The following is a 22,247-nucleotide window of genomic DNA, read 5'->3' on the forward strand; positions in this document are numbered from 1 at the left end:
CCCCCATGCTCCCCCCACGCCCCCCCATGCACACCCCCCATGCACACCCCCCCATGCTCCCCCCACGCACAGCCCCCCATGCACCCCCCCGCACCCCCCTCCATCCCCCCCATGCTCCCCCCACGCCCCCCCCCGCACACCCCCCATGCACCCCCCACGCACAGCCTCCCATGCACCCCCCCGCACCCCCCTCCATGCCCCCCCATGCACCCCCCACGCTCCCCCCGCCCCCCCCCGCGCCCCCCCCATGCCCCCGCCCCCCCGCACACAGCCGCACGGCCGCGCGCCCTCCCCGCCCCCCCCGCCCCGCGCACACCCCCGCCGGGCCCCCCCGAGGCCCCGCCCCCTCCCGTCTCCCCCCCTCCCCCCCGGCGCTGTCCAATGGGCGCCGCCCCCCGCGCCCCGCCCCCCCCGCTCTCTTAAGCCGCTCCAATGCCCCCGCGCCGGCCGCGCGCCTCCGCTCCGCCGCCCCGCGAGCAGCTCCGCGCCGCCCGGCCCCGCCATGGAGACCGGCAGCAAGGTGAGCCCGCGCCGAGCCGAGCGGCACCGGCACCGCCCCGCCCGCGGCACCGGCGCTGTTATTCCTTTCCCCGCCGGCCCCGCTCCCTCCGGTGCCCCCGGAGCGGCGGTGCTGCCCCGGTGCAAGTTGGCGGGGCCGGTGCGCGGGGTTGGGGTTGGGGTGGGGGGGGGATATAAAGCCCGGGCGCTGCTCGGCGTCCGGCTGCTCGGGATCCTGCCCCGGGCTTGGGCCGCGGGGGTTTGGAGCTGCCCGAGCTTAATTGCGTCAGATTTAATTGCACCGCTGCTCCCGGGGCACGGCCGGGGGGCTGCGGGCGGCGCTGCGCTCCCCTCCGCCCCTTCCCCCGCTCCGCGTTTTGGGTTGAAACTGAAACGAAACGAGAAACCGAAAGGTGAGCCCCGAACCGCAGCAGCTGATCCCGGCCCGAGCTGCCCGGAGGGCGCCTCGGAAAGGGGCTCGGGGAGGGCAAACCGAGCGGCAACCGAGCGCTGCCCGGCCCAGCTGGGGGGCTGCGGGGGGCCCGAGGCACCCCGGGCGCCGGCCCCGTCCCGGGTGGGGGCTCCCCGCGGACCCGGTGGCGTCGCAGCGGTGCCGAGCCCCGATTCCGCCGTGTTTTGTTGGAAACGGGGTCCCAGGAGCGTGGTCGGGGGGTGAGTGGGAGGCACCGGGCTCAGAGCAGCCCCCCCCCAGGGGCTGGGCTGGAGCAGGGAAGGGCTTTAAAACTGATGCAACTTCGTGGGGCCGCGGGATGGGCTGTGGGGCTGTAGGGTCGTTCCTATCAGACCCCGGTGTGGGGGGTCTGGGTGGGCAGAGGTGCCCGCCGGGCCGCTGCCGAGACCCCTGTCCCGGGGCGTTACGCCAGCACGGCGGCCTTGCTGGGGAAGGGAGCAGAAATGGCTCCTCGGCGGTACCAAGTGCCGGGCGGCGCGCTGTCCCGCATAATAAAAAGCCAGCTTCCAGTTCAACTCGTGGTGGGAGCCCGGGTGGCTTCTGGACTTCGTCAGCGATGGCTCCGAGCGATGTTCCTGCTCCGCCGCGGGCAGCGAGAGCCGTGCCCGGCTCCTGGCCGCTTTCCGGGTCAGCCACTGGCAGAGCGGGGCTGGGGAGCTGCGTCCAGCCTTCCTCCTGTCCCCGGGTTTGGGGTGCCTTTTGGGAGTAGCGCGGCTTTTTCCTTCAAGCAGGCTGTGCTGGACTGCTGGGGGAAGGCTTTTTTGGGGGATCGCTGGGGGGAGGAGGGGGTTGGCAGGCGGTGCAAGGTGCTGGGGAAGGAGCCCGGGGACGTGACGGCCGGGAGCATGTCAGAGCCAGCGGAGGGAGGCATCAAGGAAACTTGCTGTCTTCCTTCACAAAGAAATCCGAGGCACCGCCGGGCAAATCCAGCCCTCAGCTACAGAAATGGAGGCTTGCAGGGGCCAGGGACAAACCCGGTCTGTTTTTGTGTCTGTAACAGCAATTCCCGTTAGATCAACTCACGTTAGAAACGGTCTATTTTGGTTAAGTGAGTAATCAATCACAGGGCCAGCCTGCTACTCCGTCATGGGCGACGCTTAAATCCCAAGCGCGTGTTTCCGAAAGGGCCCCGTCCCATGGCAGCCAGGCACCTGGCAGCCCACCCCTGGGGGGGCCGGGGGCCATGAGCAGCGTGGGGGGGGGGACCCCGGGGCTGTGGCTTGGGACTTTGCATAAGAAAACACTTCCTGGGCTTGTTAGAGAGGCATTCCTGTGGTTGCAAAATTCAGAGGGATCTTGTTGATGTCCCCAGCTGACCTTCTTAAAAAAAAAATAAAATAAAAGTAAAAACATTGGGCTTTTTCCCCTCCCCTTGCTGTGCGCTTTCTCCCACATCGAGGCCCTTTGGCAGTGATAATCCCAGCACCCGCCTGGCCCCGGAGCCCCACACGAGCCCGCGGTGATCGCGGTGGGGCTGGCGGCTGTGCCAGCCTCCCATGCCCTGCCTCGGCTGCGAAGAAACTCCCTCGGCCGCCCTGTCTGCGGGCACCGGTCCTGTGGCACGTGCTCCCAGGGCCGTGTCCGCTGCGTGGCGTTATCGTCAGGTTTACCCAGCGCTGGGCAGCGACAGAATTTTTTCCCGGACAGAGCCAACGCAAGCCCCGAGTTATCGCTGGGCTCTGGCTGCCTCCCCGGAGGCTGCGCGGTGATGCAGCGGGGGCCAGGCTGGCGGTGCGGTTCCTTCCCCGGCAGGACGGCGTCTCCGTGAGGAGGGAAGCTGCCGGCATGTGATGGTGTTCTCCCTCCCCCCCAGTTCCCAAACTGGGCTGTGACGGGGGGTCTGCGCCTTGTGGGATGAGCCCCTGTGTAGCCGAGGTGTAAGGAGAGGTCTCGGGGGGGGTTGAGGTGTTCATTTTAGTTTGCTGGGAGCCTGTCTGTGCGTGCCATCCCAGCTTGCTTTTGCTATGGCTGGGCGAGATGCCGTGCTCGCAGGGCTGTCTGTTTTGTGATGCAAAGTTTATTTTCTGTCGTCTGCTGCCCCCATTCCAGCAGCCTGGCGGAAGCCTCTCGTGCCGCTGGCTTCGTCTCTCGGGCAGTGGTTTCGTCACAAAAAGCCTTTGCAGGAGACATCCTGCGGAGCGAGCAGGCTGTGAACCCTCACTCCAAGCGCCCTTGCTGGCGGGAGTGACCTTGCTGGCGGCTGTGGGGTGGGGAGGATTACTCACACGAGTAAGGATTTGCTCTCTCAGACTTTATTTTTCCAAAACACCGAGCATGTGCTCAGGCTGCATTCAGGCAAGCCGGCGGGTGCCCCCGCACACCCACGGAGTTTCATTGTCCGAGAAGCAGCCTGGCGTTCAGAAAACCTCACGGGGATCTGACAAACCCTGCTCCCCCCGCCGGGCAGCCTGCAGGCAAAGCCTGCTGCTGCCGGTGCCCGCTATGGCAAGGCATGTTGCGGAGGGGTCACGTTTGCAGCAGGCTGCATGCCTCATCTTTACGGGCTATTCTAAAAGTGGATCGTCCTGGAATTCCCTACTGGGACTTTTTTTGAGATTATTCATTTCCTTGTTCCATTAGGCAGGCAGCGTTCCGAAATCCTTCCACGCTGGTGAAAAATGGGTAAAAAGTGAGGCAAGGGAGATGAGCAAAGGCAGCGTGGTCTGCTTGGGGCTGAGCTAGCATCCCTCGTGCCGCAGGTGCTGGTGAGTGGGGCAGCGCCCAGGTGACGCTCCCCGGTATCCTCCGAGCATCTTCACTTCCATGTTCAGCAGCAAAGGAAGCAGGAAACGGCGAGCCAGACATCCTTCATGGCGAGCTCTCACCTTTGCTTAAAAACCTGGCTCTTGCAGTATGCCGGAGCGAGGAGAGGGTATGGGTCTCTTCCTATAGCGCATAGGGCTCCCTGTAGCCGGTACAACACAGCTCTTGTCTGTCTTCAGGCTGTGCAGGTGTTCATTTGGAAGTAGCTGTGCAGGAGTAGGAGGGGGAAGTGCTTTTGCTGAACTCCAAACAAAGCTGCTGCTTTCTGTTAGGCTCCAAGTGAGGGGTTAACAAAACAGAGCTCGCTGCATGGGTTTACAAGAGTTTCCCATGAAAGACGGCCGCTAGAAACCAGCTTTTTTTTTTTTCGGCTCTCCATCTTGAGCCTCTCCTTTAATGGCAAGGTTAAGGCTGAAACGCAGCCGGCCGAACGGCGGAGCAGGCTCGGCAGCGTGCTTGGCGCTCGAATGCAGGCGCACGGCAGTGAGCAGGCGGCGCTGACTCACAGCGGTCCCGGCCAGGCTGCTGGCTTTGCCCAGGAACGGTGGCCAAAAATGCCAAAAGCCTATGCTGGAACTTTATTCCTTCATCTTGAAGCTGGTGGTGTTTCTTAACAGAAAGCTGGGGATTTCTGTCAAAGGTTAAGCTTGCAAAAGTAGTGTTTTTCTTCCTGATAGGCACCGTGGGGTGTATAAAACAGAAGGAAGGGTCTATTAAGTGTTTTTTGGTGAACTTCTTGAAGTGCAGTCCAAAGTGTATGCTCAAGGCTGAAGACTTTCACTCCTTGAACGCACTCACTTAAAGCGAGGCTTAGCGCCCTGTTTCTCCCATACACCAATACAAAGCCTCTGTCCTCAGTTGTGCTGATTGTCTTTTTTTTGATAGTGAAATCCCAAGCCTGTGCTGGAGAAAGCCCCTTGTGAAGAGCCAGTACTGCCTGTAATCTTCCTGGAGCAAAGTTCATGCTGAGGACTGGCCAGAGCGCTGCATCCCCATCCCCGGCCGTCGCTGCTCCCTTTCATAAAAGCTAGCTGGGCAAACAGGCGTGTTGCAACGGCGTGACTCACCTGCAATGTACTGCACACCCCTCCTTGCTTCCTGCTCGCCCCAAGTGTGCAATACGTGGGGATCGATGACAGGTATTCCTAGATGTGTGAACCGGTGCTCACCGGCACGCTCCTGTGTGAGGAGAAGGCTTTGTGTGGCTAAACAAGGCTGAAATTGCCGCCCTTCAGATGGGGAAAACAAAAAACGCAAGGCACTTCTAAGCGTTTGTTCAAGCACAGGTTGTTTTTTATACATTAATGGTGGTGTGCGTTGTAGCTGTGTGGAGCAAAGCCATCTGAGGCCAGCGTGGTTTGTGCTGAATAGCCAGAGAGTTGGAAGAAATTACAGCCCTGCGACACCGAGCTGTGCTGGCTGGACGGGGGAGCTTGGGGTTGGGGTTTTGGAGCACGGGGTGGATTTCTGTGCCCGCCACTTGTTTTTCTCTAACTTTGGCAGCATTTCTCAGCCTGCTCTCACCCTGCATTGCAGGTCTGGGCCACAAAGCTGCAGTGCTGGGATTTGTTGGGGGGGCGGAAATGCGTTTTTAATTGTGGAAAGGCTTTTGGGCAGCAGTGCGAGGGAGAGCAGTGTCACCGTAAAAATGGAAACCTGCCAGGTGTGCGGGGCCTCGCCACCAGCTTGTGGGGTCGGTGGGGCGCAGGAAACCCAAGTCCAAACTCCTGCGGCCAGTTTTGGGAACTGTGGCCCTGAGCTGGTCCTCGCTCTGAAGTTGGCATTTTCTTTCCAAGGTTTGTCGGACTTGCTGAACAAAAGCAAGTGACAAAACCTCCCCAGTTTCTTGTGAAGTGGAATTGTTGTGTTCAGGCCAATGCTAATTAATGAACTTAATTAACGGGGCTGGCTTTATTTCCTGAGGCAGCTCAGGGTCCTGTTGCTGCTCTTCGCAGTGAGCTTCCTAATTCCCTGTTAAAGCGGAGAAAGGCAGATTGGCAGGAGAGCCAAGACCAGCAAGCAGTAGTTACTGTTGCCGAATGCTTAGTGTTTCAGCGCATAGCCCTTGGTGTGTTGTCTGCAGTCAGCTGTCACCATCACCGTGTTGTGCTTCGGTGGGTCTGCCTGACACCAGACCTCTGGAAATGTCCCTCTGTGGTGCCAGAGGAGCAAAGTGGGGCTGGAGGTAGCTGGGCAGGCTGCCACTGCCTCCAGGTCTGTGGTTTCACCATGCTCCCCAGCTACGCTCCTGCTTTTGGTCTTCCAGCTACAAACAAGTGCTGGGGACCACTGGACACGTGGCAAAACCTGCAGTAAGGGGGGTCTCAGTGGCTGCGGGGAGCTCTAGCTCCCCAGGGAGCGGTATACTTTTATGTGAGCTCCTGCTCACAGAAGTTTCTTCTTGGGAATCTCGATTCCTTGGGAATCGTGCACTGGATTCCTGCTTTGCAGGAAGGGCAGCGTGCTCTGGCCAGGAGCACCTGGGAGTGCCGGGCTCTGTCCAAAAACAATGCCAGGGCCCAGCCGCACTGCCTGAGCGGCCAGCACTTAATTGCAGGGGTGCGGGGAGCCTGGGGAGCCCCATGAAATGACCTGTGACGGGTCTGGGAACCAGATGCAACTGTCCCTTGTAGAGGGCTAGATTTGTCTGGGCTAGATTCAGCTCAGCCAAAATTGTCTTGGAGTCTGTCTGGTGCTTCCTCTTGGCTGGTGGTCTCCAAGGGCCTGGGTCCAGCACCAGAAAACCAGGGCAGGGCTTTGGGTGGGCGTTAGCCTGGATCTGGGCCGGCAGCGCCCCGGTGAGCTGCCTGGTACTGGTGAAGCCTTGCACACTGAGCGTGCTGGGTGGCTGCTACCACTGCGCTACATCATTTGTATTTTTGGGGACTTGCTTTGTGCACTCACCGTCTGTTTCTCTTGCTGTTGTCCTCCACTTGGGCTGAGGTTCACCTTCCAGGGGTCTGTGCTGGGCTCCCGTTGCACGCCTCACCTCTGGGCCCCAGCACTGCTGCCTGCTGTTGATGTATCGAGTGAAATGTGTGAAATGCATGTGGGTCTCGCCTCAAAGACAGCCACAGCCAGACACCAGGACCTGACATCTGACAATTGCAACACGGGTTTTCCCTCTGCAGGAAAAGAGAGGGGGCAGGAAGCGAGGGGGCCGCACTGAGGGAAGAAAGGCCCTTTCAGGCAATCAGGCAGAGAAAAGGAGCAGGAGGAGAACTGCAGGGACGGCTGTCGGGGCTGGGATGTGAATGGGAGAAGTGCGGCTGGAGGAATAAGTAGGTGGTCAGGTCAGGGAGCCGGCGCGAGCGGTGCCGCCGGGGTTGTGCCGGGACAGCGGAGGAGGCGCTCGTGTCGGCAGGCAGGAAGCGCCCTGTGGGACCCAGCTGCTCGCAGGTAACCCGCAGGAGGCCGGCGGCAGCTGCGGAAGGAGAAGCGAGACTGCTGTATGCGGTTTCGGGCCCTTCCTGGCAGACTCACTGCGTCACAGACTGGCCCATCCCAAAACGAGATGGCGTGTGCAGCAGGGCTCTTGTGCCAAATCAGGTGCCTGTGGCTGAGGCTTTGGCTCTCCCCAGCAAGGGAACAATGCCTGGGATTTGGTAAAGAGTGCTCGCCCGCTCCAGCGAGGCCTCCTGTCTGCCACAGCAAGCATCGCAGCTGTGTGCGAGTGCTGAGCCCCAGAGAAGGGGCTTTAAGTTCACGTGAATGTCCCTAAGCTGATTAACCGAACCTGGGAACATCAAATCCCTGCTCTTGGGGCACTGTGGCTGGGCTGAGCAATGGGGAAATCTCCTGCCAGGGATAATTGGGCCATTGATGGAGGTGTCCAAGTGCTGGCCTGCCCTGACCTTGCTCAGAAACAAGCCTCCAATTGTTGCTGTAGCTTAAGCAGGAGAAAAGGGAGGTGGGCAAGTGCTTGCCAAATAGCCAAAGGCACTGAGGCGTTGGATAAATGCTGGGATTTTGCTTAGTAACAGTGAATTAGGCTCTGACACAAACCTTTGTTAGCGGTGGCTGAACCATGCGGTCCAGGCCATCTCCATGCTGGTGACGGGGATGGTGCTGCTGAGCGTGGTTGTGCTTCGCCATGCTGACCCCCAAGCCTTTGGTGCTGGGGCTCGGCTGCCCCAGGAGCACCTCTCCTCCCCTGCTGTTTTCTGTCCAAGGTCACAGAGTCCGACAAGGTGCCTGGGCAGCAGAGCCTCGCAGCACGGCACAGCAGGAGCCGTGAGCACCCAGGCGCTTTGGGCAGATCCAGTGCACGGGCTCCTGCAACATCCCTGAAAGCGGCCCCAGGAGCCGGGTGCCAGGCACTGCATGGCCAAACCAAACAGGGCCGGGTGCGGTGGGCGGCTGGGGATATCGCCGGCATGCTCTGCTCTGTGGCTATCTCTGGCGTGCCGTCGCTGCGGCACCCTGGCTCTGAGCGCTTGGCGTGGGGGATGTGGCACATGCAGTGACCCCGATGTCTGGGACTGTCGTGGCCTAAAGCCTCTGGCCTGAGTCAGGAGGCAAAAAAAAATAATCCTGGGATCCCGAAAGTGTTGTGTTACTTAGCCCACGTGGATGTCAGGAAACCATGGAAGCAGGACGTCCCTTTTGTCCTGGGTTCTGCCCATTCACGCTTGCCTGGCACAGCCGGTCCACCCTGGTGGGTGCCCAGGTGCTGGCTCGGTTTGGGTGAGCACAGGGCCCCCCCAGGGTGCTGCAATTTCAGTTTTCTGGTGGTTTGGATTTGTGGAGGGGGCCCGGGGCTGTGCTTGTGGCTTTGATCGGAAGGAAGACCCCTTCCCTCTGGAGCTCTGGAGGGAGGCATTTTGGGGGGGTTGCTTGGCCCCCTCAGCACAGCCAGTCCCACATCTTGGCTGGGGGGCTCCCCGCGGCCTGAGGCGGGTCTGTGGCACGCGGCCTCCTGAGCCCGCTGGGCTCAGCGTGGGCTGGGGTCTGCACCCTGTGGCGGCTGAGTGGGTTGTGGGCCCACCAGTGTGTCTGCCTGCTCCAGCAGCGTGTGGAGCCATCGTGCTGGGGGGCTTGCCCCATGGAGGCCAAGGGGGGTTGCTGAGGGCACAGCATGAGCCTTCGATGCTTTCCCCTGGGAAGAAGTCACGGGTGTGTAATCTGGCCATAGAGGATCTCTGTGACGGAGGTGGTGTGAGCAGGGCGGCAGGGACAGACATCTGAGTCGCTTGACTTATAAAGTATGTAGTACCAGTGGTTCCTGGGGCTTTTGTGCTGCCTCGGACTTAGCAGCTTCCCAAGGTGACCGGGGGTCCCAGAGGCAGGGGCAGATGGGCAGGGTGCTGAGAGGGGGCGAGGAGGACCTCGGTCTTGGGGGTAGGAGGGCCTGAGCAGAGATGGGGGCTTGCCCGCTGCCGGGTCCTGGGCGGGCTGGGGGTGCCTGCTTGGGGCAGAGCCTGGGACCCACACCTAACCCCTCTCCTTTTTCTCCTTCACACAGATGACAGCTCGCCTGATGCTGGCTGTGGGAGGAGCAGTGCTGGGTTCCTTGCAGTTCGGCTACAACACTGGTGTCATCAATGCCCCGCAAAAGGTGAGAGCGGAGCGGCAGCAGGACAGCATGCGTGTGCCGATCCAGGCATGGCAGCGTGCACCGAGCAGCCTGTCTGTGGCAAAATGGGAGGGTTGTGCAAAGAGGCTCTTGCAAGCGAACACTTACTGCCCACCTCGCCCCTCCACCATGAGCCTGGCTAAAATAGTACATCCTGCTAGGCAGCTTACTGCCTCTAATGGGATTTGTTAAGGAGCTGTTTAGCTCTTGTGCTCCCAGGAGAATTAGTTTCCTCTTGCTTAGCGTTTTGCTGGTGAATTCTGGGAATGCATGTGTGTGCTTCGAGAGGCTCTTGGGGTGGGATCTGTGTAACTTTTAACCTCAGCCTTAGCGAAGATTTCAAAGCTAATTGGGACCTTAGTCATCTCCCGGGCAGTGACCTCGCTGATGGGCAGCTGAAGAAGCTGGTTGTTCTCCCACATGCGGCTGAGAGCCGGAGCCCAGACGCGCAAGGCATGCCATGAGAACTCCAGCACTTTCTCTGGTGTGGCTTTGCAGGGCGAGCGGTGGAGGAGTTTGGGATGTGAGCAGGCCTGGGAGTGCTCACCCACGTGGCCTCACAGATCTAGATAACAGCCCCGGTGGGCTGCCTTAGCAGGGAGGGGCGGATAATTATTGCCCCAGTGGAGGCAATGTGCAGGAGGCTGCAAAATACCAATGGTTTGGGGTTGCCAGAGCTGCCTGGCCTCCACCACAAAGGAAGCGGGGTGCACCAGCCCCCCCATGCCTGCTGAGCCTTCACACCCATCTTCTGCCCTGCAGGACGGAGGCGGCATTGGCTCCGAGGGCCGGTTTCGGCTGCGGCAGGGAGGGTGTCTGGCACTGCCTCCTGCCTGTGCCCTTTTGCCACAGTGCGGGGTACCTGGCGAGCTTGCTCACCCTTGACTCAGCAGGCGCCAGGCGGTGACGGCTGGGGAGATGGGAGGCAGGGCTGATCCTGCTCTGGGTGTGGATAGCAATAACTCACCCGGCCTGGGTAACTGCTGTCCTGCCAGGCTGCAGCAGGCTGTCCTCCCTCCCACTTCTGAGACAGGAGCCTGGAGTGGGGCAGAGCTGCGGGGGGCTGGGAGCAGTCCCTCTCCCAGCTGCTGGGGTGGCTGCAGGGCTTTTTTCCAGGGGGCAGACGTGGGGACCTGCTGTGGGATGTGGCAGCTGTCTCTGGTGGGGGGTGGCAGGATCCTTCATGGGGTCTCAAAGGGAATCTGAAGACCCCAGTTAGTTGGTAAAGGGTGAGGGTGTTGGAATGCCTGCAGGAGCATTTATGGGGGGGATCCCATGCAGGCATCAGAGACTAAACATCCCCAGGTAAGTGGATGAGCAGGGACAGACAAGATGAAATGACATAGCTGTGTGTGAGAGGGAATGAACAGCAGTAGGTATTTGCTTTATTTTACTGCCTCTAGCAGATACCAGGACCCTCCCATGATCAGGCACCTGGTGGGTACTTGGAAGCTCTGAAAAACATGGGGTTCCTCAGAACTGCACAACCTTTTGAAATTTTACAGCCCTGGAAATGTTAGCTCAGAAATCCTGTATTGTGCTTGTTACGTGCCCTGGGCAAAGCTCAGCTGCCAGGGTAAGGTGTTGAAAGACAAACTGGGCTCCAGCTGCCGCTTGGCTCGAAGGAACTGGCTGTTCCTGGGCTGCAGAGAGAGTTAAAACATCAAAGCCTCTGGTACACAATCCCAAATAATTAAAAACACTGAGGCAGAATTTGTGCCACTGCTGTTAATCTTATTACTGGTGGGATTGGCCAACGGGCTGCGAAATCTCCTGACATTGCCCGGGAGCACAAACACCAGCGTGTCACCTCGAGCACTGAAAAACTTGTGAAAGGGAAGATCCCATGCAAGTACTTCCCAAAACATGTCAGCATGGGAGGCTGAATCCTCTTAATTGAGGGGAGCAGGGTGCTTCCTTGAGGCTGCAGCAGTCTTCATGCTGCAGGATGCTGGGGGCCCGCACCTCCCGGCAAGCTCCTGTGGTGCCTGTGGAGGCCGGGCTCGTGGGACGGTGCCATCTTTGCCTCTGCACTGGCTCTGCCAGCAGCCTGGATGGCTCTGAATGTCCCCCCCCATGCTGGCAGCCACAGGGACTGCTCTGCTCCTGGGGGATGTCTGGTCCCCCTCTCCAGGAAGGGGGAGTTGTAGGAGGGCCTCAGAGGGTGCCACCGCTCCAGCTGACTTGGTGTCAGTGCTTTGCCTGCGTGAACGAAGCCCAAGGGCTCGAGCCTGTTCCTGCCCAGCCTCCTTGCTCCCATAGTCTTTGGGTGTAGAGTCAGGAGCACTGAAAGCATCCAAGAGCCAGAGCGCTGCAGCATCTGCTGAGGGCATTGTGCTGTTCTGGCTCTGCTGGAAAACCCTGGCCTTCCCCTGCCAGATGTCATCGCCGGGCACCAGCAGGGCCCACCTGTGCTGGTGGCCTTCACATTGGTCAGTGGCGAGGCTCCGGTGCGAGGCGGAGGTCGGGGAGAGGCGTTTGCCTCCTGCCCATCCCGGAGACAGGCAGTGGGAGCAGCGCGTGCAGCGCAGTGAGCCGGGAAGGCACGGAAGTGTGCTGGGAAGTGGCTTTATGGTTTCTGCTCTCATTTCCCCATCCCCTGAGCTCCGTGCAGAGGAGCACTCCTGACGTGGCGCAGTGTGCTGTGGGACCTCGGGGAGCAGATGCTCTGTAATTACTGCGTTGCATCAGTGCCATACCTGCCCGACTCCAGTGCCTGGGATGAGGACGTGAGTCATTTCCTTACATCTCTTTTCCTTATGGCTGCAGGGACTTTTCTCCAGCCTGTCCAGCTGACCCACTGCAAAGGGAGATGTGAGTCTCCTTGAGGTGGGCATGGACCACATCTGAACTGCCCTAATGGGGTCTCTTCTTGGGGACAGGCACCAGGTGTGATGTGAGGGGAGGCACATGGATGGGTTTTTCGCAAGGAATGGGTAAGATCTTCCCCCAAGGTGTGTTGCCAGGTGCTTCCACATCTTACAGAGCGTGGTGGAAGCTGTCCAGCTGTGCCCTAAAACCCTGGGAGCTCTGGTTCATACGGACCCACAGCAAACAAAGGTCCCTCTGCCTCAGTTTCCCCTTGTGCTTTCTTAGTGTTAAGCCCCTGGGCTCAGCCTTGAGATGGGCTGTGTTTTGGGGACGAGTCTCCTAGCAAGCTGCATTGTGCGTGAGGTGCAGAAGAGATGGGGAAAGTGGTTTGAGGTGCCCATTTACTGCAGGAAAGCCCTGCCCTGTACCAGGGGAACAAGACAGCAGCGCACAGGGAGGTGGGAGGAATTCTGTTGTGGGCAGCAGGATGTTCTGGGTGTGGGGATTAAACCCCTGCAGCTGCAGGCTTTGTGTCCCTGCCGAATCTGAGCCCTGAACTTTAACTGTGGGAAGCAGGGCTTGGGACTGGGGTGCATCAGCCCCTTGGCTTTGGCAGCGTGCATCCAGCAATGCTTTCCTGCACCAGCACCCTGCAGCCAGCTGCCTCAAAAAAAAAAAAAGCTAAGAAAGCCTCCTTTCTTGCACTGAGGGCTGAACACCGGGTTTGTGGTCCTCTTAATATAGTCCTCCCTGCTCGGTGCTGCTGAAACAGCTGCTTGTTCCTTGTGGGGTGTCTGTAGACATGATGCATGGAGGGGACGGCCTGAAACTGGGTGAGGGCTCGTGGAAAACAGCTCAAATTAAATGAGGGTGAGGGAGGAAGGCAGGAGGGACACAGAGAGCCTTTGGGAAGTGTAGCTCTTCTTTCTTTGCCCCCCACTCTTCACGCTTCAAGCTCAAAAGGGTTTTTCATCCATGTGTGGCAATCAGATCACGGTGGGATTCTTCATCGATCACTTTTGCACGAGGAGAAGGGTTTGCAGGAGGGTTGGTTTGTTTTTTTGAGCTGGGGGAGCCTTCGTGGTGCCGAGAGGAGCAGCAAACCCACAGCCCAGAGGAAGCTGGGCCCTGGCTGCGTATCTCAGCCAGCCCTGGGGCACCAGCCGGCACTTGGATGACTTTCCTCGAGGGGAGAAGGATGGAGGCCTCTGAGGAAGGCAGGGAGGGATGTTGTGCACCACAAAGTTTGGGCTGTGTGCTGTACCCTCAGGGGAGGCAGAGAAGTTCTTGGGGATTTTGGACCTGCACCCTCCCTCGCTGCTTGGCCTGAGCCAAGCCCCCCCGGCAGGTACCGCCTGCTGGAGGGGCTTCACTCCCCAGGGCTCAGAGCTGGAGAACACGGCCAGAAGCCTTCCTCCTCCCTCACTGCCACGTTTTTGGAGGGTGGCTGTGCCCAGGGGCCTCGCAGCTGCCCATGCTGGCAGGGTGGGCGATGGAGCTGTTCCTGCTCACCCGGGGGATTTTTGGGGTCTTCCCAGTGGAGTCAGGGTGTGCAGCCTCCGCTCGAGGGAGCGATGGCACCTGCGCTCTGATCCCACTGGAGAAGGAGGTGATGGTTTCCAAACTGCCTTTTGCAGTCCTGCTGTTCCTCGTTCCCGGGAGGCAATAAAACAATGAATCAGGGCTGCTGCTGCTAACAGTTCCACTTGTGTGTCCTAGCGGAGAGCCGCTGCAACCTGATAGTGCTTTGTGTGTGGAGCTGCATCCCGTGTCCCATTGCTGCCCCTATTTTTAGCCTACATCATGCCGGTGTGTTCATTATATAAATTGTTAAATAACTGCAGCCAGTAAATTCCTTGTAGAGAAGACGGGGTTATTACCTTCTCCGCCCAGCCTGATATTTTAAACACTGTTTCCCTTTAACCCAGCATCCATCTCCCTAACACAATTTTCGAGTGTTTTAATTATTGGGACTTTAGGTTTCAGGCTCTTGATCTGGGAGGAGAAATCAAGAGCTTGAAAAATGAAGCCTGCTCCTTGCTCTGTGCATCTCCGAGTCCTGCTGCTGTGCAAGCCAGCTTGGCGTGGGGTGTTTAAGGCGGTGGGCTTTTCTGACAGGCAATCCTGTGTGCTCGAAATAATTACAATTGCTTGTTTTGGTGACTTTAGGAAAGGAGGGAGGGGGTGGGGACAGGACACACAAGCGTCAAAACATCTAGGCAAAGCAGGACGGGGTGACCTGGAGGCAGATGAATGAAATTACTTAAGCCTTGTGAAATCCTTGTCATTTGGGGGTTTGTGAAAGGAACAATTTAAAAAGAAAAAAAATTCCCACCATCATTATTGAAATTTACAGTGAGGTATGTGGTACAGATTGTATTTCTTGGGCTTTCTCTGCCAGGGATTCTCATTCATAAAGTGAAAAACTAAACGAAGACTTATTGTGCAGACGCTTTCTGAGGCTCATAGCACCGCTTGCAGGAATGAAGGCTCGCTTCCCGCTTGGGAGCTGAGCGTGCGTGCAGCCATTTGAAGCTTCAGGATCGGTGATTGTCTAAGAGCAGCTTCTCTTGCTTGCATGAAGTCTTTCCTCCTTGCAGACAGGGTTGCTCCTCTCTTAGAAGGGATGGTGTCGGTGCATCGCTGAGACCCATGCGTATTTCTTTTGGGCATGGGTGAGCCTTATTCCGGGAAGGGGCTGTCCATGACCCTTAGGTAACTTGATTGAAGCTGTTTGGCAGTTGGCTGGCTGTGTTTCTTTAAGAATATATATTTAAAAAAAATGTTATTCTGCTAAGAAAGTAATTAAAAATGTGCACCTGTCTTGGCTGTCAGCAGCTACTACTAAAGTAAAGTCCTAGCAACATATCAGTAGGGAAAAGGGGGTTGTTTTTTAAACTGGGGTCTTTGTTTAGTAGGATTCAAGCTGTGCTCTGGCACAAGTATTGCAAAAATACACTAGAAACAAGCACAAGGAGCTGTGCGGGGGGATGAAAACTGAACTCATCCACCTCCAGCTGCACAGACCATGTTGCTTTCATCCCCATCTTCCTCCTGTGTCTGTCCATCTTCCTCCTCCCCGCGTGTAGCTTCTCCTCTAGAGATGGAGACCCGAGCCGCCTCCTGCAGCCCGCTCAGCCCCTCGCCATCGCTCCCTGGGCTCTGTGGTGGTGACCAAGGAGGAGCCTGACCTTCCCGCAGCAGAACGGCCGCTTCAGAGGCTTTTTGGCAGTGCTGAGCGTTGGCAGGGCGAGCCCAGAACCTGTCTGGCTGCATTTTCCCTGTGCATCCCTTTGGGTTTCCTCCCAGATCCAAGCCCTGCTATCAGCTTGCTGCCAGCCTGCAGCTGGGTGGCTCCCATCAAGTGGAAAGCAACGAGTACTGGGTTTAATGGGAGCGTGCCTGCAAACCGGGGCTTGCTCAGTGACACATTGTCTTGTGACGGGGAAGAGATGGGCCAAGCCTTGTGACTGAGGCTTGCGGGCCAAGGCAGGGGTGATGGGGAGCTGCCTGCAGGCTGTAGGTGGCTGGGCCGAGGCAGAGGAATTTGTGGCACCGGTGATGCAGATGAAATCTTGAGCAGCAGGAGTGGAGGAGGACGTGCCCAGCCTTAGCAGATGGGTGTGTGGTTAATAGCAGGGAGAGCCCCTCCGCTTTGAAGGGTGCTTGGTTCTGCTCTCGTGCCAGCCTGGGTCTCAGCGGCGGAGGTGCTCTGCTGCCGGCCCATCCTGGCCTTGAGTTGTTTGGGCTGCGGCGGCCGCACCGAAGTCATGGTGGGGTCGCAGGGGCCTGCGGGGAGGAATTAGGGCTGTGACGAGGTGAGGAGCCTCATTCCCCACCGAAACTGGGAAGGGGAATGTCAGCCACTGGCCTGGGGAGCCGTGTTTGGTCCAGACCGCGTGAGCAGCAGCGTGTGGCTGCGGTCAGTGTTCTGCCGGGGCTGGAGGCTGCAGGTGAGCCCGGTGTCCGCACCACTTCCAAAGCAGGCCTGGGCCTAGCTTCGCACCCCAGGCTGGGTGAACCCTGCCCTGCAGCACGAGGGAGAAGGGCCGGTCCTGTGATGAGCCTGGATCCAGGCAAACCTGTGTTGGGGTGTGCTGCAGCCTTCCTGTGCCAGCATGGCTTGCGTCAGTGGTGCTGGGGACGAGGTCTGCTGAGGGCTGTGTTGTGGTACCCAGCATCACGGTGGGGACATCAACAGGGCCATGAGCAGAGCTGCAGGCTGGTCTTCCTCAAATGGGGGGCATTATAGGTGCCCATGTGGCTGGGACAGGATGCTATCACTGAAGTGCCTAGCCCTGTGCAGTGTGGTCCCTTAGGCAGGTGTCGGCGAACCTCTTAGCATGAATGAGGCACAGTCTTACCCTGTGGCTTCGTTTCTTCCCCCTTGCAGGTGATTGAAGACTTTTACAACCGCACCTGGTTATACCGATATGATGAGCCCATCAGCCCTGGCACCCTCACCACGCTGTGGTCCCTCTCTGTTGCCATCTTCTCTGTCGGAGGAATGATCGGATCCTTTTCCGTGGGACTCTTTGTCAATCGCTTTGGCCGGTGAGCACTGAGCGTGTGGGACCTGTGCTGACCCCCCCCCCACACCCCTCCCAGGGGCCCTGCTGCCTCATCCCCTGTCGTCCCAAACCCACACCCGCCCTCTGTGCTGCACGGAGCGCTGTCCAGAGCTGCAGCCTTGCTTTAGTCACGGCAGTTTTCTCCACTGAGAGCTCCACCACTTCCTCTGGCAGTGGGAACTGGTGGAGGCGGGACTGGCTCTGGCTCATGCCTTGCCCATGAGACCATTCTTCCATCCTCGGTAGCTTGTTACCGCTCGTGCTGGGAGCTGGCATGTCTTCCTTTCCCTGCCTTCTCCAAGGCTTGGCCTGCTGCGGAGCTGAGCCCTTCATGTGAGCCAAATTCATACAGTCTGTCCCATAATAGCTTCCCTGTTGGCTTTTTCAGAGCCCGCTGATTCGGATTAGCTTGTGTCAAAGCTGTGCTGTGTTTTGGTCCTTAGGGCAGCATCTGTTTAACTGGCTGTCACAGGGGGGCATTGGTCTCATCCCTGCTAGCACCTCTGTTTCTCAGCTGTGTGCAGCAATGTGCTTGCACTGCCTCACAGGCTGTGGAAGCAGATTGAGCCCTGCGTGGTGCTTATGCTTCAGCCTTGAATGCTTTTCTGCATGGGAAATGGCTTTGGACACCTCCCTCAGGCAAAGAGTTGGCGTTTGGTTTCATGCACTCAAACAGTGCCTACTGATACCCCCTTTAGCCTGACACCTGTGGTCCTCACCGCCCTCCTTCCTTGCCTCCCCAGGCGCAACTCCATGCTGATGTCTAATGTGCTCGCCTTCCTGGCCGCTGTCCTCATGGGCTTCTCCAAGATGGCTTTGTCATTTGAGATGCTCATTCTCGGCCGCTTCATCATCGGCCTGTACTCCGGCCTCACCACCGGCTTCGTGCCCATGTACGTGGGTGAGGTGTCACCGACTGCACTGCGGGGCGCACTGGGGACCTTCCACCAGCTTGGCATCGTCTTGGGCATTCTCATTGCACAAGTAAGTGCTGTCCAGGTGGTCTGTCTGTCTACGCTGGCCACGATGCTGTTTCTGCACAGTCAGCCAGGGTTTCTTCCATGTTGCTGAAGCTGCTCTGGGTCTTGGGATAAGGTGGCCCAGGAGCATTGTTTGTGCTGTGGCTCTGCACAGCCGTTCAGAAGGAGCCAGGGACAAAGCTAGGGCTCAGCAGGCACGAGGGTGCTGTGAGATCTAGGATTTGGATAGGCAGCACTGGGACACAATGTCTGTGGGCCACCTGGATGCGGTGTGGGGCTCTGCCCCTCCGATAAGTGCACTGTGAGGCTTGGGCATCCTCAGGTGCCCCAAGAAGGGGAGCTGGATCCAGCTTGCGGCAAGCTGGCTTAAAGGAGAAGGGGAGGCTCCACAGCACTCACGTGGCTCAACCTCTCTTGTCCTCAGGTGTTTGGTTTGGACTTGATCATGGGGAATGACTCACTCTGGCCACTGCTCCTGGGGTTCATCTTTGTCCCTGCGCTGCTGCAGTGCGCCATCCTGCCCTTTGCCCCCGAGAGCCCCCGCTTCCTGCTGATCAACCGCAATGAGGAGAACAAAGCCAAGAGTGGTGAGTGACCCATGTCCCCAAATTCATTTCACTATGCGTGAGGCTCTCAGCCGCTCCTGACCCACCCTCCCTGCCTCTCCTCAGTCCTCAAGAAGCTCAGGGGCACAACAGATGTCAGCAGCGACCTCCAGGAGATGAAGGAGGAGAGCCGGCAAATGATGAGAGAGAAGAAGGTCACTATAATGGAGCTCTTCCGTTCCCCCATGTATCGCCAGCCCATCCTCATTGCAATTGTGCTGCAGCTGTCCCAGCAGCTCTCGGGGATCAATGCGGTGAGTTTAGGGCAGGGCTGGCAGGTTAGGTGCCACAGGTAGCTTGTTCCACCTGGGCACAAAAGCTTGGGCTGTGCTGGCTCCATGTCTCCATTGCCCGTGGGTCTGTACCAGCCCCAAGCTGAGACCCGACTTCTTTCCTCATGGCGCTTCCCTTCCGTTTGTAGGTTTTCTACTACTCCACCAGCATCTTTGAGAAGTCAGGTGTGGAGCAGCCTGTCTATGCCACCATTGGCTCTGGGGTGGTGAACACAGCTTTTACAGTTGTTTCGGTGAGTTTTAGCCTGCTGTGGCTGCCCCACCAGCAACCACTGTGTTAATGCAGGGCTGGACTGGTGGGCTCAGGGGCGAGCATGTAACATGCTCCCCAGGGAAGGTGGGTGCAGGGGAAATAGGAATGCTTTTCCCTGGGCAGGGGGTGTGCTGACAAACACATCTCCCCCATCTGACAGCTCTTTGTGGTGGAGCGAGCCGGACGTAGGACCCTTCACCTCATCGGCCTGGCGGGGATGGCAGGGTGTGCGGTGCTCATGACCATTGCTCTGACGCTGCTGGTGAGTGATGGGGGCTGAAGGGCAACCCCAGGTGGGTGGGCTGGGAGGGGGCACTACACGCTGCTCCTTAGTTGGTGGCTTGTGGGAAGGTATGGTGGGAGAGCAGGACTTCCTCCTCCCAGGGGTGATTGCAGAGTGGTCCCCTCTGCCCAGTTTGCTCTTGGGGTCCCAGGAAACCCTGTCTCCAATCTAGAGAAACCTCATGGCTTCTGCCAGCATCAGGCCTGCCTGCAGTCTTGTTTGCGCTGGCCAGATGCTTTGTCCATCCCCACTGCAGGGCACTCACTGACCTTTTCTCTCTCTCCCTTGGACTAGGACCAAATGCCCTGGATGTCCTACCTCAGCATTGTTGCCATCTTTGGGTTTGTGGCGTTCTTTGAGATTGGTCCAGGCCCCATTCCCTGGTTTATCGTGGCAGAACTGTTCAGCCAAGGCCCTCGCCCTGCCGCCTTTGCTGTTGCTGGGCTGTCTAACTGGACCTCGAACTTCATTGTGGGCATGGGCTTCCAGTACATCGCGGTAATCATCTCCTTCTGCTCTTGGGGGGGAGTGGGTCTGGGGGTGTGTGCAGGCAGCCTTACATTGCGCCAGCTGGATTATGTGATTAGAAGAGATTTTGAGTCCTGAAACCTGTGTTGAGAACAGGACCTGGGTTTGGTTTGAGTTTGGCTTGGGAAATGTGCCTTGGGAAGAGGCTTGGGGACAGGACTTGGGGGGCTAGACATATCCTAGAGCAGGCTGGATTTATTTTTGAAGCAGCAGGTAGGGGCAGGACAGTCACTAGATGAGAAGCCCCTTGGCTGGGGGGGTCGGGCACAGGCTGTGGTGCACTGCTTTGCACTTGGAACTGGTGAGCAGCTGTGCTCTGGCAGCTCCCGCAGAGCCCCTGGTCTTTGGCTCTGTCTGTACACTCACCACTTTGGTGTCTCCCCTTTTCAGCAACTCTGCGGCTCCTACGTGTTCATCATCTTCACAGTGCTGCTAGTCCTCTTCTTCATCTTCACCTACTTCAAGGTGCCAGAGACAAAAGGCCGGACCTTTGATGAGATCGCCTCCGGCTTCCGTCAGGGAGGCGCAAGCCAGAGCGACAAGACCCCGGATGAGTTTCACAGCTTGGGTGCCGATTCCCAGGTCTAACCAGCCTGCGGCACATCGTCTCCTCCGAGCCTCCCAACTTCTCTCCTGAGTGTTTTTAATGCTTGTACAGAAACCAGGAAGGAGGGAGCGGGGGGTCTGGCTCTTCTGCATACGCTCCTTCTCCAGACTCCCCCACTGGCCGCCTGGTTCATCAGTGACAGACTGACATATTTTTGCTAGGAACGATTTTAGCTGGTTTCATGTCCAGGATTTCAAAGCTGATAGATGCAGAAGCAATGACTAATATTTTAAAACCAACCAAGCAGCGTCGTCCAGCCTCCATGAGCAGGAGGGTGGCTCCCTTTTTAATGAAGTGATAGGTTATTTAATGAGAAATCACATAGTGGAAGGTTTTTAAAGCTGGAAACTTTTTTTAACATTCTAATCATAGAGAAAAACATGTAATTTGACTAAGTCTAAAACAACAAATTTCTTTTTTAAAAAAGTTATTTTTTAAAACAGTCTAAGATTTCAACCCCCTGCGGGTTCGTGGATGGGGATTCCCTGCCCTCTGGGAATGCCTTGGGGCAGCACTGAGGATGGAGAGGTCTGCGGGTGCAGTCCTGCTCCTCTGCAGGTGCCGGGCTTGAGCGTTTCCTGAGGAGGAGGTTGGAAAGGTCACAAGTACTGTAGCAGGTTGCAGAGCACCATCTCCCTTTGCAGTCTCCAGCAGCAGCTCCTCGCCTTTCCAAGTGGAGGGCTCTGTTTCTGGCTGTGCATGCTTCCTTGCCTGGATTTCAGCTGTTCTCTTGCTGGCTGTGCGCTCGGGTGGGCTGAGATGGGAGGGGAGAGGGGTCTCTTAGTTTAATCTTGGCAATATTTGCCTGATTGGTCAACGGTGGCACAAAGTGTCGGCAGATGGGAGAGGGGAGAATGCAGCAGAGCAAACCAGCAGCCCTGGCCTTCCCTAGCGTGACGGCATCCCCGCCAAGTCAAAGCCCTGCATTGGCAGGAGCGGCCGGCGGTCCCATACTACATCCAGCAAACCTGCCCAGCGCTACCATATCAAGTCCCGGACTCACCGAAATTCATCACATGGATACAAACATTTCCTGCTCTGTGTATAGACTGGAAGATATTTATATTATATATATTTTTGTTCAATGGTGTTAATAGTAGACATTAAGTTATAGTGTTTCTGATTGACAAGCAAAGTACTGTAAATATTCTTGGAGTATATTCACATTGTATAATGTATACAAAAGGTACAGATAAAAGGTATAGTTTCTATAGCAACTGTAAGGAAAGCTTGTACATGGTTAGGATGACTTTTGTATAGTTAATTACCTGCACTGTAGTTGTATCTATTGCACTGAATTTTAGTCTTTAGTATATTAAAAATAAGAAATACCCTTCTTTTAAAACAAAACTTAAAAAAAAAACAAAAAACAAAAAGCAGCCCTTCTCCCCTGAGTGCAACTGTTGTAGGAGCTACTGGCACAGGCAGTTATTTAATAGTGGTTTTTTTTATTTATTTGTCTGTTTTGGAAGTGACTATAATAACCACACCTGAAAGTAAATAAAAGGAAGTAAAAGAAAAAAAAAACAACCACATGACAGAACTCATCACACATCTGTGCAGCATACCAGAAACGGTGCACTTCTTCCTCCCCCCCCCCCCCCCCACAGATGCATAAAAATAAGTGCCAAGAGAAAGACGTGTGGTGTGCTAACAATAAATGAGAATGTATGCAGCGACCCAACCTCCTGTGTGCTGTGCTTTTTTTTTTTTTTTTGCTGGGGCACACTGGTGACTTGTGGGCAGTGGATCAAACCCTTACCTGGGCCTTCCCCTTTGGCTCTTGGTCCACCTCGGACATGTGTTTGTGCTCACAGAGCATTTTTCTCTGTGCCACCTCCTGCTCCAGGGGTAGCGGTTGATGGGGAGCAGTGCAACCCCCATAGCACTCCCCAGCACGGTGCCATTGCCATCCCAGCTGTGGCCCAAGCTAAGGGTTTCTGGCCGTGTTCACCAGTGCCCAGATTTGGGCTAGCTGTGGCCCAACTCCATTTTTCTTCCCTGAAGC

The 22,247-nt window shown here is 57.4% G+C and overlaps 1 protein-coding gene across 1 annotated transcript; it reads left to right on the top strand.

Annotated features, from left to right (window-relative positions):
• Window positions 1–402: 402 nt before the first annotated feature.
• SLC2A1 (solute carrier family 2 member 1) lies at window positions 403–21,923 on the top strand. Its single transcript, XM_083802788.1, has 10 exons — window positions 403–520; window positions 9,198–9,290; window positions 16,513–16,673; window positions 17,434–17,674; window positions 18,095–18,257; window positions 18,342–18,529; window positions 18,697–18,801; window positions 18,982–19,083; window positions 19,399–19,602; window positions 20,023–21,923. The coding sequence occupies exons 1-10, from the start codon at window positions 503–505 to the stop codon at window positions 20,218–20,220; spliced, it is 1,473 nt and encodes a 490-aa protein (XP_083658914.1). The 5' UTR covers window positions 403–502; the 3' UTR covers window positions 20,221–21,923.
• The last annotated feature ends 324 nt before the right edge of the window (window positions 21,924–22,247 follow it).

Source organism: Anser anser, assembly GCF_964211835.1.
Source record: "Anser anser genome assembly, chromosome: 17".
In the NCBI taxonomy this organism is placed as follows: domain Eukaryota; kingdom Metazoa; phylum Chordata; class Aves; order Anseriformes; family Anatidae; genus Anser; species Anser anser.